Raw genomic sequence first — 18,335 nt, 5'->3', positions numbered from 1 at the left:
AGCTTATCCATACCCTGTAAATCAGATTCAACCCACCAGTTTGGCTTTATGTAGACAACTGAATAGTAACACAAAAAATAAGTAGTGGTTTTAAACATCTCTGCTGTTGGCTGCTGAACACCCACCTCTTAAACTGGGTGTTTTTAGGTGTGTCTTGGGGTTATATGCCAAATCTCAGTTAGTGATGGACACCAAAGTTAACCTCTTCTTGTTTATTCATTTCTGCATGTCCTCTTGTAAGTATTTGTTGAGACTTTTTTTTCCTAGCAATGGATTATTCTGAGCTATGTGTCTGAAGAGCGTAACACGTTCCTACAGGTATTTCTGGGCAAATCATAAACTTTTTTTCTTTTTTGTGGTTTTCATGGTCAGATATTAAATGAAAATCAGTATTTAATCAAAGCAATTTTTTTTCCCCAGACTATTGTTAGAGGAAATAAGCCTCGAAAGGATACTTCAATCAACGGCCTGCTGGAAGAGTTCGACAATATCTCAGTGACGCGATCCAATTCCCTGCGGAAGGAAAGTCCTCCCACCCACCACCAAGGAAACGCAAACCATGTGCCGAGGCACCAGGAGGAAAATGGTTATATCACATATTCCCAGTACTCGAGTGAGTCAGACACTACAACAGACTATGTCGTGGAAAAGTATCGAGACAAGACTCTCTACGGGGAAGAGTTAGACAGATACTACAAAGGGAGCTATGCTGCCAAGCAGAACGGGCACATGATGAAGGTGACTTCCCGGGACATCTATTATTCAGAAGTGACACCCCTGCAGTCAGACCTCTCCAGGTTCCTCCCAGATTACCCTGCGCATCTGGAGACAAAGCCTAAACCGCTGGAATACGGCGGCCTAAAGCTGGAGTATCAGCGGATCCCCAGCGGATCTTCCCTGGACTATAGAGATCCCTTTCCTTACACCCCGTCCCGAGCGTCGGTGCAGGGCGAGTGCCCCAAGGAGAGGCTGGAGTACAGCGACGGCGACTGGGGACATGGCCTAGGCAAGGATGACTATGACAAGAGGCCGAAGTCGTCCTACGTGGACCCGGCGAGCCCGCAGCCGGCGATGAGGCAGCGGTCCAGGTCAGGCTCTGGTCTGCAGGAGCCGGCCATGCCCTACGGAGCGAGTGCTTTTAAAGCACACCAGCAGGGACATTCCTACAGCTCCTACACCTACCCCCGCTTGTCTGAAACCGCAGCAGGCATCCCCAAGGTAACGTGACGTCCCCGGTGATGGTGCTGCGAGGGCAGGGATCGACCTCGCCAAAACGGGGGTGCACAAAATTAAGCACGTCTAAGAAAGTAAGGGCAAGGAGCCACACTTGGGCACATCCCCAGTAACATTTTTGGGAGCTGCATGGTTGCCGCTCCGCGGGTGTGAAAACCCATCCATTTTACTCAGGTATCTGAAAATGGACATCAGGAACCAGTGGGTTTAAGATATTTATTAAAAGGCAGGTTTGGAGATGCCCAGCTTCCAGGGTTTTTACTTGGGATTCCCAATAACTAAGTTCTTTGACAGTTTTTGTAGCGTTAGGGCTTCATACGCCTGTGCAGATCTCAGCAGGAGGTGAGAAGCTGGTCTGGTTTGTATGTTAGATACTTTTGTATTCGAGTTGTTACTATGCAAAGCTGAAACCTCTGTGTTTTAGTATTTATATTGTATTTATGATATATTTATTTTACAAGGTTTATTAACCCTTTGCTACTGATGAGAGTAAGGGTTCACGCCTCTCTGCTTTGCTTTTACATAGTGAAATTAAATCAGAGCAGCTTATCTCACCCAAGACATTTTAGATATAGTTTAAAAAAAAAAAGGGCTAAGGTGCAAAAAAGCCTTTCAGCCATGGTATCTACAAGCAGCTCCTCTACACAGATGTGTGGCCTGCTTTGCCTTTTCTAAGTCCCGTGAGGGATATTACCCATACAAGCTATCTTGCCATACTTGTGATAGTTGGTTGTAACTATTTGTTCGGTTAAGAGAACAAAGCTTTTCTTACACGCGTAGTCACATAGCTACGATGATGACCTGCTTAAACATCCAGTATTCTGCAAGAGATGTTTTTTCTTCAGTGTAGATTGCGTTGAACATTACCGAGTTCCCTTAGCAACGGGCACCGAGATGATAGCTCATTTTTCCAGGGCTGAAACCGTCTTGGGTTGCCGTGACTTACCCAGTGTGCTGAGGTAGGTAGCGTGTTAGGCGCTGAGATCCACTCTGCTGTTTAACGATGATCTGAACGGTGCATTTTCTTACTGTGTGTTTAGAATTTGGTCCTGTCCAGCTGCAGACCCAGGAGAAGTCCCAGGTCTCTGTAAATCCAGAACAGCACTGTGGTTGTGTCTTACTTGCTCCAGTAAAGGGAGAGGGGTGCAATTTTATTCCACGTTGCTTTAAAGCACAGAGCTGGGCTTTGGAGTTTGAGGATAGCCTGTCGGGGGCAGTAGAAAAGTGACCAGGCTTCTTTGTGTGCCTCTCCTGAGCTTGGGCTGTGGTGCAAGGGATGTGTGTGGGTGGTTAACCAGAATATGGATTCTGGAAGTCGTGAGGAAAGCCCGAGATGGGCTGTCTGCCACTTGCTTCATTTAAAGGATCGTTTTGTCAGAGTTTAGAAAGGAGAAGGACAAATCCAGTAATTCATAGACTCTCTTGCATCTGCTGCTGCCAGTTTTACAGCACACCGTAGGGCAGAAGACAGAGGTATATTTTACAGGACTCAAAGTCCTCCAGACACTTTGAAAACCTATTAAAATGCAGTAACAACTTTTGCACAGAGGCATCTTTTTTTTTTTCTTTTATAAGATTCATTGTGAGCTGTTCCTCTCCTCAGAGCATCAAAAACACTCCTACAGCTTTGGTGTATTGAAACTTGATGATTCACTGCTAAATGCAGCAGTTTCAATTCCCAAACCGGTCCACGGCCCCTGGAAGTGAATAGCAGTTTCTTGTCTTGGATGATTGCTGAAGAGTCTTCTTTTCAAGGACGCATTAGTAAGATAATGGTTCAGCAAATGGGTTTACTAAATGAGAATCAGGTCTTGAATCAGATATTTTACAAATGAGATTGGCTTTGAAGTATAATTAAAATCAGGGGAAAAAGTAAGCAGTGAAACAAGTCTGTAGGCACAAATGTGTGGCTTCCAAATGCCTTTAGTAAAGGTGTTCGTTTTGGCTTGTGAATGTGAAGAGCGGACTTGCTTCAGTATTATTTGCAGGTGATAGATGTCAGATAAATGAAATGTCTGCCTTGTTTCATCATCAGTGATTTCAGAGGTGTGAGTGACATCAGAAGACTTGTGCAGAGCTTGGCTTGGCCACTGCCGTGCAGTGGAGATGTAGGAATCTAGCGGTTCAGGTTTGGTTCCACCTCTGACCCACCTCTGTGTTACCCACCTGCGCTCCTGTTCCTGCAGAATCACTCCCCTAAGACTCTGTGGGGTTGCAGCGTCTGTTACCCTTGTAACGCAAAGATTACGTCCCACTTTGTTCCATGGAGTCCTCTCAATACTGTCACACATCATCAAACCCATACCACCAATTCTACTTATTATACAAAGGTTTTGTCTCGCTTTTGTACATTTTGTACGGCATGTTTTCCTTTTGCCCTGCTCTTCATCGCAGGCAGCCCTCTCAGCTTTTTGCACCGGGTCCTGTTATTTCAAAGCTCTTTTCCTGGTCATTTTTTGGTAGTGGCGCTCCGAGTCTCAGAGATTTCCACCAGCGAAGCACCAAAATAACCTTTCCTCTTGCGATCCCCATGTGATTTACAGATCACCCCCCCAATACTTTTTCCTGCAATAATCAAACTGAGATCTGTTTTACATGTACTGAAAGACGAGCCCATCTCGTGGGGTTCTCGCTGTTCCCTGCAGAGGGTCTGGGCTCCGGGGCTGCCATCCTGCCGCAGTCCCTCTGCAGAGCACCCAGCACGAGCAGGCAGGGCTTTCCACCGCGGGCGATACAAAATGGGCATCGCGGCCATCAGAGTGGAAACTGAAATGAATCTAAACGCGGTGCTACAACCTTTTAACAACAAAAAGACGCGGATGCGGGTGATGCTGCGAGCCGGCAGCAGCCGCGGTTTTGCCTCGCGCCGCCATGCGTGATGGATGTCGTGTCAGAGCTTCGGCTGCTCCCGTGACCCGATCCTGAATGAGAGCAGGGCTGGTTTCTTCTTTCCTTTGTGGTCTGTAAAGAATTTCCTTTCGGTAGGTAATTACATTCAGTAACAGAAATGGAATTATTAGTGGGATAAAGTGTGTTCAATGTGAAGCAGTGCATCAGGACACAGCCTTGGAAGAGAGGTTCAGCTGATTTACTCATTTTAGCTCTTGGGTTTTTTTAAGTTTTCATGGGATTCAGGATGTGAATGGGTTTACGTTGTACTGCAATGCATACCAAATCTCTGAATTTTTGTTTTAAAATTTCACCATGGAATTTACTTTCGCCAACACGTTAAACTTAGGAAGTGCTTAGAAAGATCAGACATGGCTGAAGCCTCAAATAATTGATTTGTGTGGATTTATCCAGCGAAATTTCTAGACAAGTCTTTCCCCGTCTCAATAGTTTAAAGAAAGCCAGCGTATTTACATCCAAAGCAATAATTTATGTGTCCTTACGTCCATAGATATATAGGACAGGGCTAGACTGAGCTCCTCTCCCTCCACCAAACCATCTGAGCACTTTTCTCTGTTAATTAGTTGCACAGACATAATGTCCTTCATGAAATTCATGATGTCTCTGACCCTCTTCTGTTTTATGGCTCCCCTTGCCTGGCGGAGCAAGCCAAATTACGACTGTAACCATACGGATGTTTTGCTGAAACAAAAGCAGCATCCTTGGAGGTGTCCGTACGACACGTCCGTGCTCGCTGGATGCTCCATATGTCAGCACGCGCGGCGGGGACAGAAACAGACTCCAGCTTCGTGTTTCTGAGGGAAATCTCTCCCCTAGAGAGAAATTCCCTCTTCCCTGCTAAACCGGGGGAGGAACAGAGCGATGGGTGCATCCTGCTCACACGTGAGGTGCGAAAGTGCTGATATAATATTGCACTCGGAGGCTTTTCTCCCCGCACTGAGGTGGCTCCAGCTCGAAACTCCTCCTCGCTGTGCAGCAGCTGCCGGTGATAAATTGATGCTGCGGCAGATTTTTTTTCTTTTTTCTTTTTTTTTTTTTTTTGCAGTCTTAGCATAAAATGGTCAAATGATGTTCCACCGCAGAATTCAATTTCACAGTTCAGTTGGGTCCTTGATTACACTGCCAAATTCAGATTAATGTGCATTTAACTAACATGGATCAGGGACTCCTGGCCGGCAGCCAGCAGTAATAGTAGCAACCCTGAGCTGTGTAGAGTTTGCTGCTCTGTCCACCCCTGTGCACCGCCACCGAAATTGATTGATTAAATGAATTCATTGCCATAATTATTTGTAATTGTGCTACATCATGAGCCTGTGTCAAACCAACCCCCTGCCCCAAGATGCTCTGTACGTTGTCAGGAGTCACGTATGTTGTATCATAAAGGTGGAAATACTCTTTTCCAGGGGAAAAAAAAAAGTGGTTTTGTTTTGGGTGGGATTTTTTGTCTTTTTCATATATACATATGTATATATATAAAAAATTATTATTATTATTATTATTATTATTATTATTATTATTATTATTATTATTATTATTATTATTATTATTATTATCTTATTTATTTATTTATTTATTTTTACTTTAGATAGAAGCAAATTATTATGTTTGCAAATGTGAAGTATTAATTTGCTTTCAGTGTAAGAGGCTTAGAAAAGCTTGGAAAATAAAAGAAAGGAACCTGCAAATGAACAAGGCCTCCCATCAGGATAGTTTCCTCTGCGATTGTCTCTGATTTCAGATGAAAACTAGTGGGTTTGTGATGCTGCAGTTATGTACTGTGTCACTTTGGAAAATGATTTAACAAACGGTAAATTGAATTAGGCTCCTTATCATACCCTTGTACGCAGTCACGCAAATAGCAGCGGGTTGCAGGATTTCAGGGTGCCACCACCTCCACAACAAGAGGTTGGGTCGTTTTTGAATCGCTGGAGAAAAGCTTAAGAAAGGACTAAGGGCTGAGAGTCAAAACCCAGGTATTTGAAAGGAAAGACAAATTGGGATTTGCCAAAGGGCTGCAGGTTGTGAAAGGGATGAGTTCTTGGAGGAAATGGCCCAAAGAGCCTGCAGGGCACTGCAGATGCAGAACAAATCCGCTTTCTGGAGCATACACTTACTTTAAAGAAAGTAAGTTGTGTCTGCAAACAGGTACCTGGACAGAAAAATGGATCTGAGATGCATGGTCTTTCCTGGCCTCATTTAGTGCATTGGGCACAGCAGCCCAGTGGTCTAAAAATCTCCTGTCAGATACAGGACAGCAGTGTCACATGCACGTGGGGGCACACGCTGGGGTCACCGAAATGCCTCAAGCGGTGATGGCTGGATGGACAGCAGGACAGCTGTCTGTCCGTCCACGTTCACACATCTGCTCTTGTGTTGCAGGTGGATTATGATCGAGCGCAGCTGGTCGTCAGCCCCCCGCTCTCTGGATCGGACACCTACCCCAGGGGCCCCGTGAAGCTACCTCAAAGTCAGAGCAAAGTCAGCTACTCGAGCAGCAGCTACCAGTACCCTCTGGTCTATCACAAAGCCTCCCACTATCACCAGCCATCCCTCCAGCCCGGCTCACCCTATATTTCCACCGCCTCCTACCCCAGCTCCCCAAGTATCACGTCAAGTGCTTATCCTCCACCCAGCTGGGGATCCTCCTCGGACCAGCAGCCCTCCAGGGTGTCCCACGAACAGTTCAGAGCTGCCCTGCAGCTTGTGGTCAGCCCCGGAGACCCCCGGGAGTACTTGGACAACTTCATCAAGATCGGGGAGGGCTCCACGGGGATTGTCTGCATCGCCACCGAGAAGCACACAGGAAAGCAAGTGGCTGTGAAGAAGATGGATCTCAGGAAGCAGCAGAGGAGGGAGCTGCTCTTTAATGAGGTGCTTTGTTTTGGGTGGTGCGATGGGTTTTGCAGGTGGTAGGTTCAACGGGAGACGGGAGCCAAGTGGCAACCTAATGTTTTTCTAAAAGAGGTGAGACCCCTGCACATCGATGCTGTATAGATAGTGTATAACCAGACCAGTTTCCAATGAGTCGTGTTTCCCCCGGCTTTAAACTCGTAACGTGGTGGAAAGTCACAGTAAACAACTAAGAAATCTATCAGCTGGTCCGTGCAGCATATCAGGTGCACAGGCACAGCCTGGTTCCATTTTTCTGACTGTTTTCTTGCATAGTTTTTTCTACCGAGATGGAGGATCCAAACTAGCCTGACTGTTCAAGAAGCACATGTACTGCATTCTGGCATGTATTAATACATACTTTTTGTTTCCCTTCTCCTTCCTCTCATGACCATTTGCAGTCCCTTTGCTTTCTGGATGGTTACCTAGCAAAGAGCTGACAGTCCCTTTTTCCTGGAACCATCTGAGTGGCTGCAGCCAGTTCAGAGCCCACATCTGCTTATGGGAGATTGTTTTTCCCATGTAGATTATTTTAAACTTAAGAACACTGGTTTTCATTTGCCGTGTTTTTACCCAGTTGTTTGATGCTTTGAGTTCTCCTGTTTTTCTTCTTACTCCCTTGAAGAAGCTGGTGGTGGGTGTTCTCTGCTCTCTTTCTGAGATCACTTGTGAATGTGCTGAATTTGCCAAACCCGCTGCCGGTCTCCAGGGAGAACTCTTGTTTCCTTTTGTTTCCATCATTTGTTTCCTGTATTTTAACTGTAAGAGGCTCTTCCCTCAGCACATGACAGACTGGTTTCTTTAAAAACTTGAAAAACTTAACATTTTTAGATTAAACATTAGCTTTTAGAAACTTCACAGAGTTCTCCTTTGCACAGTCCATGGCCGTACTGGCTTTTTTGGCTTTGTTTTGCCTCTGCTGGAAGACTACACCGAATTGCATTGTGGTGGCTCTAACAGAGCATCTCTTGAATGGGAACATCTTGATGCGGGTCCTGCGTGCTGTGCAGGACCAAGCTGCTGCCCTGACACACTCCAGTCACTCCTGTCATCTGACAATTTATATTCAGCGGTCTACATACAGATAATTGAGGCTTCCCTGGCTGCTGTTTTCCCTCCTGATCACCTTTGTGACATCCCTTAATACCGCGGGGTCGCAGTTGCCGCATTGGCTGGGCCGCTGTTACTGTGGTCCCAGTGCTGTACAGTCCCTTTTAGATGTGGGATTTGAATCATCTTACGAATGACACCTGTATTACCAGCACTCTGTTAAAATTCTGTGCAAAGTACCATTTGGTGCATGGTGAAGACAACTACGATGGGCTGAACAATTCATGGGGTCAAAAAAAAATACATCTCTGTTATACTGAAAGCAACTGGCAATAAAAAAAACAATGAAATGAATAGTCCTGTTCCTGCCATCTGAAAAGAAAAAACAATTACCTACCACTTATAATTTAGCAACTAGAGAGTCTTCCTTCTTCCTAATGCATTTGCAACGACGCTTATTTTTATGTAAATATATTGATTTTGTTTATGTGTTGGCATAAGGATTAGGGAGGATGTGATTCATAGCAGAACCTTTACTAAGCACAAAGAGGTAAGTACGGTGAAAAAGAAGGTCAAAACAAGTGTCAGATAATGCTTGTAGCAATTCACGTATCATCTTTTTCCTCCTCACAGGTTGTAATCATGAGAGATTACCATCACGAGAACGTGGTCGACATGTACAACAGTTACCTTGTTGGCGACGAGCTGTGGGTTGTGATGGAGTTCCTGGAGGGCGGCGCGTTGACAGACATCGTGACTCACACCAGGTGGGTGGGTGGTGCTGTGCTGGGCCCAGCAGCGTTTACACATCATTGTGCGGTGGGCACGAGGTGGGTGCCCCCAATTTCCTTCCCGGGTGCCTGCGGACCCTGCCCTCTCCACCCCACCTGGTGCTGAGGGAAGCTGGGTCTGGGTATGTACAAAATACATATATACAAACAGAAAAATACATACAGTATAGATACCTGGAAAATATATATACATAAATATATGTGTGTATATATGTATAAATACATGTATGTATGTGTATAGCTATAGATGCATGTGTAGGTATATACATATATATACACACATACACACTTTACCAGCATAAATAAGCCACTGCAGCTGAATTCCTGTGAGTACTGGCATTTTTTAAACAGACAGGAAAGAAATCTCTTGAAAGGGCTTACTGGTAGACGGGGATTTGCCAGCGCTATAGGAGGTAATTTAGCAGCAACCTGACTTTTATCCATATTTCCTAAAATAGCAAAATTTTCTTATTTGCTCTGTTTGGTGATCTGTATTGTTGTTTTTTTGCTGTCACAACTATGTTAGTTCTAAGGGCGATTTGTCTCCATACTCATAACTCATGTAACCACACTGTCAGAAATGTTAACTGCAAACCAAGCCAAAAACATAATGGGAAGAATATTTTGAATTAGAATATTTGTGCTTCTGGTAGAGCCTGTTCCCATATTTCAGTTAATGTCGTTCCTTTAAGGAAGGTGAGTCGCCAGCACCATGTATGGAACTGCTCTTCCTCTTCTGAGTGGAGACATTAGATTTTACAGCCCACTTTACAGCTGATGTTCACTCATCGTTGCCTGATAAAGAGGATGAAATGAGACAGGAAAGAGGAATTCTTTATTTGCTTTCTTCCTCTGGAATAAAAAAATAACAATTTCCACACCAAGCTAGTGGGAGAGTATTTAGGTGAGCAAGAAGCAAGGAATAGTAAATTAGAAAATTTGTCTTCTCTCATAGTTTAATGATGCTCTTAGGTCCTATCCAAAGTAGAGTTGTAACACAGGTATTCTGTTTTTTAGTGTTGCCTTAGCTCATGTGCTGAAATAAATCACAATATTGCAAGTCATTTGTTAACAGCTGCTCCCCAAAACATTAAAAGCTCTGTCTTAGATATTTCTGACAGAAGTTTAGCAGCAAACAGATGTTCCCAGGACACCACTTCTTAAGAGCTGTCATCTATTTTTTTACTCAAAATAGTCTTTTCTTAATCTTCTGGGGTTTTTTTTTGCATTGCATAACCTTCCCTCAAAGATTTCGCTGAAATGCTGCAAACGGCACACGGTGTTAAAGCAGAAATCTCTGTGGGTGTTTTTCTGCTCATGTAGCAGAGACGGTGGGGACATGGGCTGGGTCAGGGTCTGCCGCCCATCCCGGCCATCGGCAGCTTCTCCCAGAGTGGGTTTTGCGTGCGTGCACAGAAATCAGGACTCTTGCTGTTCATTTTTCTACTGAAACACCCTGAATATTTTTATAGAAGTCATGAAAGAAAAGGAAATGCTCTTGAAGAGCAAGACCCAGGGCCTGATGTTTTGTCTGCACAATTAGGAGTGTTTTTCCTCATATTTATTCCATGCCTGTTTCCATCCCAGCAGTGATTTACCCTCCTTGGCAAGCAGTAAGTTTACTGTAAATAAGGCATTTCTGTTATTTCCCAGGGGAAAACAGGCTCCCTGTACCAGGCTGCAGCACATCGTACGCTCTGCTTTTTCAGTGCTGCAGGGAGGCTTATCCAGACCTCGTTGCAGACTTGTTCCTTGCTCTCCCCTTTTTTTGACAGAAATAGGACCAAAGTGTCCACAGAGCCATTGCCTAAAACATCTCCCGCCATCAACGCTCTGGTGTGACCAGGGGCTTGTGCCTTGTCCCTCCTTGTCCCCTTTCCCACCGTCCTCATTAACGCTCAGCTCATATTTCCCCTTTACTGTTTCAGGATGAACGAGGAGCAGATCGCCACCGTCTGCCTGTCCGTCCTGAGAGCCCTGTCCTACCTGCACAACCAGGGCGTCATCCACCGTGACATCAAAAGCGACTCCATCCTTCTCACCAGCGACGGGAGGGTGAGTACCCAGCCTGGCCCCCGCCGTCCCGTGGGGCTGGTGTGAAAATAGCTGCGCACATTTAAAATCAACAAGGCGGGCGTGTGAAACCAAGGGACGCGACCCAGGAGTAACTTGAGCTGAATCAGAAAAACATAGGCCTGGCCTGGCCGGTGATTGACATCTGCAAGTTTTGATGCAATTGCTCTGTTTTCCTGAGCTAGTTAAGAGGCTGGCTGTCTATAAGAATAGAAAATATTCTGCATTGCTGCTGAAACACTCCCCTGATGGTGAGAGTAGCTTTTACCATATGTATACTTAGAAGATACTTGATAATGCCTGTCCCATGCTTCGTTTACTTGGATGGGGTGCTGCTGTCAGTTAGTTGGTCAGTGTTGTTAATGAGTAAGGAGAGAGGGAGAGAAAATGCTGCCCATGACCTGCTCAATAAGAAAAAAAACCCACAACTTTGCGTGCAAAAAGAATATTGTATCAGCAGCGTTTGGCCACAAATAAACTGTTATTACCTGACAAGGAGAAAGGTGGGTTTGTGCTATGGTGTTTCTGGTGGGCAGACACGGCAGTAAAACATGAGGCACCTTGAACTTGGGGCACCCAAGGGTTTAGGTGGAGGAAGGCAAATCACTCATAAGACCCTCTGCTTGAGTTAGGCACTAGTTTGCATCTCACCATTGGGATAATTTGAGGGAAAACTAAGGCACTCATGGCCGGTGAGCCCCATAAGCAGGGTTTAAGAGTTGTTCCACTGGCATTATACCCCTATCTAAAGCAAGGCTTAGCAGCTTGGACTGAGCCTAAGAGCACACGGTTGGTGTGGAAGTAACCTAAATCATCTTCTTCAGAAGATAAAACTTTTGGTTTTTCAAGGCTGATCTGATTCCCTAATCAAAGGCTCGCCATTATAATTTGATTCCCCCTTCACCAAGGGAGAGGGATTTTCTTCCTGCAGCGGTCACGGGAGCGGTTCTGCTCCTGTTAATCCTGTCAGGGAAGAAAATTCCTTGTGTGTAGGAGTTTTTCAGTTGCAATTTCAGTCCACGTTGCTGAAATAGCATCTGATCTGCTCTCAGGATCTGCATACAGTGCCTCATTACACTCATTACTCCAGTACTTATTATCTGCATTGCAGATTTCTTCATGGCTGTGTTGTGCAATTATCTTTTTTTAGAAAATCGTCTTCTTTTATGTACTCGAACGAGCAATAGATATGCAAAACCTCTTGTGCTCCTACAAAAAAAGATTGGGCTCTCCTTCCAAACTATGCATTATTTCTTCCATTCTTCATCCTGTAAACTGAAAAATACATTTAGCTTGGAGAACTTGGCTGTTATTTGCTTTGTTTTAGAAATACCTACAATCATTTCATAATTCTGTTAAAAATCACACCCTTAGTTTTAAAAAAAGTAATGTCTATACTGAATCTGAAAGAAAGTAGATCAGTGCTGGTAATAAACTGCTGCTCTACACAATGCAGGGGTTTATGAAACTTCCCTCTTGGTTGTCCTGGGGCTGTTTGGGCTCATTTCGTATCCCCAGGCACTGAGTACGTGATGGGACACATGTCTTAAGGGCCCTGGACATGGGTCACCGTGGCACCATGCGGTGTATCGCTGGGGATGACGGGGTTGCCCTAATGTCTGGGAAAACCCTTAGGATAGCTTCCAGGCCTCTAAATAAATACATGGAAAAAGCAAAACAGAACAAAACAAACCACTTTAGCCTTAAGGAACAAGCTGTTTCTGGAAGAGGGTGATGCCAACAACGCTCGGACCAGCTTGTTTTGGTTGAAGGTTGGAGAAGTTTTCACCTTGGTCTTGTACAGCAATGGAGAGGGGGAGGAGATAATTTTCCATGATTTTTGTTGTAAGAAAAACCTCTTGCGTAAAAGTATGAGCAGGCACATGATGCAGCAAGAGCTGCTCTCCGGAGTGCTTGTGTATCCCATTATTTCTATTTCAGGTCACTGCCACAGCTACTCAAGGACAGGACTGTCTTTAATTCCTGAAGTTCCCAAGCAAAGGGGGCAGGTGCTCCTTTATCTCTTGCAACCATTTTGGAAGAGTCTTCCCTTTCTTCCCCAAATTAACTCCCCTGCTACGTAAAGGAGACAGTGTCTTTAGTGATAGCTCACCGTGTGAGGTCCTGGTCTTGAAAAACCCTTGGCAGGAGGTGTTACTGTGTTAGATCATGCTCCCTGTGGTGAAAGAAAAAGGGGGGAATGACCCCTGTTTAATCTGTTTTCTGGCAAACTCACAGATCGTATACCTGATGCAAATAATATATATTAAATATTAATATACATACATGGACTACAAACATGGGGTTTATATATAGGCAATAATAGGTTCATTGTAAAATACTGTTACTTCAGAATTTTTTGCTTTCCTTCTGTTTTTTAAATATTATAAGCTATTTATCACCTCCGCATCCTTTGCTGCTGAAGAGGCAATGAGCTGTGACAGGCAGTCTGAGTAACGAGCACCAGCGCCACTCTCTCCTACTTCTTTTCTTTGCCCTGGCTTTAATTAGCTGTGTGTTCCCCAGGCTGTCTCCAACCACGCTTCCAAAATTGCGCTGCAGTTCCATCCGAGGCAAACGCTCTGTCCCCGTCCCCCCCAGCAGCTGGAGACATGTGTCTCAGAGGCACGTTTGTCTCGGAGGAATTTGCCTTGTTATTCAAAAGGAGCTTTTTCTTTGCTTTTCAGATAAAATTGTCGGACTTTGGGTTCTGCGCCCAGGTGTCCAAGGAGGTCCCCAGGAGGAAGTCACTGGTGGGGACGCCGTACTGGATGGCGCCAGAGGTGATCTCCCGCCTGCCCTACGGCACCGAGGTGAGTCCAGCGGCACCGCCCCCCGCGCCGACCCCAAGCGGCTCCTTCCCCTCTGCGCCGAGCCCTGTGTGAAGCGCACAGCTCAAAAGCATTTACACAGATACGCTAAATAGCAGCAATTATGTTTGCCCCAGAGTGCTACATCGTTAAAGGAAACTGGCATCATCTTTACATCATGAAAGACCCTTTGATGATCTTTAAGCTGGAGCTGCAACTACAGGTGTCTGCACCTGCATATACTAAACCAGCAGCCAAATCGCACCATGCCGACATGGGCATGGTCTTCCCCGTAGGGTCCCGAAGACAAGAGCCAGCTGGGTGGGCTGCATTACCACCCTCTGTGTCCCTGCATCGGTTCATTCCTTACACTCAGTTTCTCATTAGCTGAGAGGTGGAAAAAAAGTATTAAAATATCTCTGAGAACTATTTTAAGCACTGTCCAATGGTCTGAGAAAGGATGGGAGTCACCTGCTTGATCATGCCTGTAGTAACAGCTGCAGCAAGCAAACCTGCAGGAAAGATATAGATATATATATATACACACACATACATGCATATACATGCACACACATACATATATATGCACACATGGGGAAATGAGGCGAGGCCTGAGAAAGGAGACGCTGCATCTTCACATGGTGCAGCAGGGGCCGCAGGCAGGGAGAGCGAGACCGTGCGGGCATCACCGTCCACCTGGGATGTGTGGCATTGTAGGAGACATTGCAGAGATAGCACCAGCTATTTTTAGCCCATTAATAACACCGAAGGGATTATAAAGTGGCTGAACTTAGAGCTACATTAGGTATCGCACCAGAAGGGAAAAGGAGGGGAAAAAAAAGTATTAAGCTGAAGGATAGTGTTGGCAAAAGAGCAAAAGCAGTATGAAGTGGCCGTGTCTGTATTAGGGCTGGCAAATGCTGGAATTACAGTCATCAGGGATTCTGGAGCAGCTCTGCAGCAGGCCAGGACAAAAAAAAATAGTTTTGTGCATTTTTTAAGCTGGAGCTGAATCGTTTTCCAAAGGGATTATATAATGTGTTACCTGTGATCGTTGGAAATGGGCCCAGGTGTAGTAACTGCCTTGCAGTCTCAGGTGGGGTTTGTGTAGTCTTTAATATTCAGGGCAAACAGAGGAACTGATTTCAGCGCAGCTGAATTCTGCTCTGCTCTCCCACTCGCCGCACCTTTCTGTAGCACTGCAGCACCAACCTGGGCTGAAGGTTGCCGGGGTGCACAGCAGCACAGCTGACTGCAGCGCCGCAGGGTGCAGCCAGCCCGCAAACCAGCAGTGCTGCCGCTGCCCAGCACCTAAACTCGCTGCACACCGGGGTTTGCAAGTAATTTCTAATTTATTTCTTCTTTTTTCTTATTTCACTGACTGCTCACAAGAAAAAAAAAAATTGTTGTGGGCTGGTTAAGCGAGAAAGATTTACGGTGGTGGCTCACCAGACTGGCCACAGATACCAGGTACAACAGCATGGGCCAGCTCAGAGGTTTGTACAAACCCACGTGCTGAACCTGTGCCCCACCTTTGCGCTACCAGCTGTGTTTATGAAGGGTCTTTGTGTTACAGGTGGATATCTGGTCCCTGGGTATCATGGTGATCGAGATGATAGACGGTGAGCCGCCCTACTTCAATGAGCCGCCGCTGCAGGCCATGCGCCGAATCCGGGACAACCTGCCGGCCCGAGTGAAGGACATGCACAAGGTGAGACTTGCCATAGGTGATGAGGACCTTGCATATACTGGTGTTTAATAGAATCATAGCCACACACTTGCATGCACAAAGGATAAATTGCATCTTTAGCTACCACATTGAGCCCTGGGCCCTACATTGGTGTTGTGTGGGGAGGACAGGAGGCCAAAGCCACCAGCAAACTGTTGTTTGTGTGGTTTTTTGTTTGTTTTTGTTTTGTTTTGTTTGTTTTTAATAGTTGTGTTGTTTGTTTGTTAGTAGTTGTGTTGTTTGGTTTTTATTGTGCCCGGCCCTGGCTTTGCATTGGCAGTGAGTGACAGAGCAGGGATCTGTGCAGAGCCTCGTGCTCCCTGTGCTTCCCACCCTCCCTGAGGACCAGAGCAACTCAGCACATGCGCCCTGCTGTGGGTGGGTTGGTACATCCATGCCCAGGGCCAAAGCCTTTGGCTACCTCACATTTTGGATGTGCTTGCAGGAAAAAGACCTGAGCCCTCAGTGCATTATTGCTTTTCTCACCCACCACACGCAAATCATGTGCATAGTGTGCTGGTTTGTGCCCCACTGATACCTCAGTATGTTCAGTATTAATGGCCCTTAGAAGATGTGCAGCCCTTCAGCTCAGTACATCTATTGCCACAGGAAAGCTCAGGGTGTCCCTTGTCTTCCCAAGTACAGTGCACAGACCCAGCACAGGCTGGAAACGGGTGTCTTTGCCCACCCCTAACACCAGTGTGATGTTGCAGGTCTCCTCGGTACTCCGGGGCTTCTTGGACTCGATGCTGATGCGGGAGCCCTCGCAGAGAGCCACGGCGCAGGAACTGCTGAGACACCCATTCCTCAAACTGGCTGGGCCTCCTTCTTGCATCGTGCCCCTCATGAGGCAGCACAGGCACCGCTGAAGCCGGCAACTTTTTGGGAGGAGGTTAGTGCAAAGTCCACGCAGGAATCCCAGCAGTCGTGTGGGAACCGCGGGCTGGGATGAGCGAAACCTTGTGGAGGAAAACCAGCCCTGCGGCAGTGCCGTGGTGTGTAAAAACCCGGGGAGGTGCTCTCGGGGGCTGCGAGGGACCGGGGAGCGTCCAACACGGACCGTCGCTCCCCTGCGCTGTCATCGTCTCGGCCATCCAGGCGGAAAGCACCAAACGCAAACAAGGTTGGAAAGGTAATTAATAGAGGATAGCACAACCAGAGTGAAACACCAGAATTTTATTGCAGGCTACGGCACTTCTATTTCAGAAGAACACTTTTCTGACAAAAAAAAAGCACTTTTTATCTCAGTCATAGCAGCGCAATGTATTTTGCAATGAATTTGTAATTTTCTGTACAGTATGTTTTGATAACTTGCAGTACTTTGTCATGTAACTGTTGTGTTAGTTGAAGTACTAAGTGTAACTAGCAAGAATTTTTTTAACCCTTTTTTAACCCTTTTGAAAACAAAAGAAAACCGACACCCTTTAGGAAGTTAGAAAGTTTTCCAGATGTTCCTTTGCAGTGAGGAGAGCCACGGTGGCTCAGAGAGCGATGGAGCCGGCACTACCAGGGACACCCTGTCAATCAATCAATCAGTCAGCGCTGCTGGTGAATGGTCGTGGGCATCAGGGTGTCTCTCATCTCCCTGGTGGTAGGATGTTAACACCCACCCCACCTTTACTCAAGGGTCTTCTCACACCGTGGCGGTCCCTTCTTTTCTTTGCCACCACAAGCTCAGTTTTGTTAGCACAAAGATCTCCGGTATTCCTGTCTCGCTCTGGCAGTGGAAGGGGATGGCAGGCGTCTGTCTGTCCATCCGCCCACCCCATGGGACCCTCCAAAGCTCAGACGGACCGTTGTGATGCGTTACGAGATGTTTGCCATATAGAAGAAGTCGTGCTGCTGTCTAGACCTTTTTGAATGTTGATGCAACAGTTGACTACTGCGGTACAATTTTGTGTTATTTGTTGGATGACTTTGCATGTTAACTGTAGGCCTAACTAGATTTGCCTTTAAAATTTTTAGAAGTGCTTCATAATGATTTCAATGATAAATGAATTTTATTTATTAATGATTCTTTTGAATTATGTATAATATGAAAGCCATGTTTTTCAAGGTTTTTTTCTTACTGACCTCATTTTACGATCTCATTAAGAAACACAAAGCCAATTTTGTGAAAACACAATTAGTTTCTTTCTTATTATGGCATTTCATAGTGAATAAGTTAATTGTTATTTATTGTAGTAAATTATAACCAAACATCTACACCTGGCAGGAGCTGTTGCTTAAAGATCTTCCTGCAGGACAAAAGAGTTGCCAGTAGTACAGCAGCTCCTTTAGTATTGCCCTTGAAAAGGTAAAGCATATTTGAAGGGAGAGAAACAATCAAAAGGAGGAGATAAATATGAACTCGAACACCGCTGCTTTCTCTTCTTAACCCTGTTTGCACATTTTAAGACGACACTGAAGAAAATGTGTTTGACTCCCGGTCCCCACCCGCAGCACCCCCGGCCTTCGGAGGCATTTCTATTTTGTAGTCTTGACAACTCAGGAAAACAGGCTGCTCTGGTGAAGGCGATGACATGCAGGCAAAACTGGAATACTAGCCACAAAATTCAACTTTTTTAACCATCTTTGAATTGGGGGGCTTGGGGTTGGTGGGGACTTTTTCTTCAAGATTCAGCACATTTTAGGCTGTAAGTGAAGAATTTTCTGCAACTTTCTTATCATTAGATACTTTAAACAGTATTCATCAAGTTTACGGAAAGTTTTGTCAATTTCAAAGTTTTTTTTTTTTTCTGTGAACACCAACTGCTGGTGAGACAAATGCACATGCAAGTTAAATAAATTAATAAATGCTTTCATATTCGGTGTGTTTTCTTGTTTGTTTTCTAAACCTCACGCACACAG

The 18,335-nt window shown here is 45.5% G+C and overlaps 1 protein-coding gene across 1 annotated transcript in view; it reads left to right on the top strand.

The window, feature by feature from the left end:
• Nucleotides 1-16,354, top strand: part of PAK5 (p21 (RAC1) activated kinase 5) — a gene marked incomplete at its 3' end in the record, with an annotated part of 41,656 nt that extends 25,302 nt beyond the window's left edge. The window contains exons 3-9 of the mRNA XM_082048447.1: nucleotides 421-1,218; nucleotides 6,523-7,014; nucleotides 8,716-8,849; nucleotides 10,802-10,928; nucleotides 13,634-13,759; nucleotides 15,333-15,467; nucleotides 16,199-16,354. Coding sequence (XP_081904573.1) covers nucleotides 421-1,218; nucleotides 6,523-7,014; nucleotides 8,716-8,849; nucleotides 10,802-10,928; nucleotides 13,634-13,759; nucleotides 15,333-15,467; nucleotides 16,199-16,354 — 1,968 coding nt within the window. The remainder of the gene's footprint in view (nucleotides 1-420; nucleotides 1,219-6,522; nucleotides 7,015-8,715; nucleotides 8,850-10,801; nucleotides 10,929-13,633; nucleotides 13,760-15,332; nucleotides 15,468-16,198) is intronic.
• Between the last annotated feature and the right edge of the window lie 1,981 nt (nucleotides 16,355-18,335).

Source organism: Streptopelia decaocto (assembly GCF_964273445.1).
Source record: "Streptopelia decaocto genome assembly, chromosome: 3".
In the NCBI taxonomy this organism is placed as follows: domain Eukaryota; kingdom Metazoa; phylum Chordata; class Aves; order Columbiformes; family Columbidae; genus Streptopelia; species Streptopelia decaocto.
The sequence above is the reverse complement of the archived record's forward strand: the minus strand, read 5'-3'. Positions and strand labels throughout refer to the sequence as shown.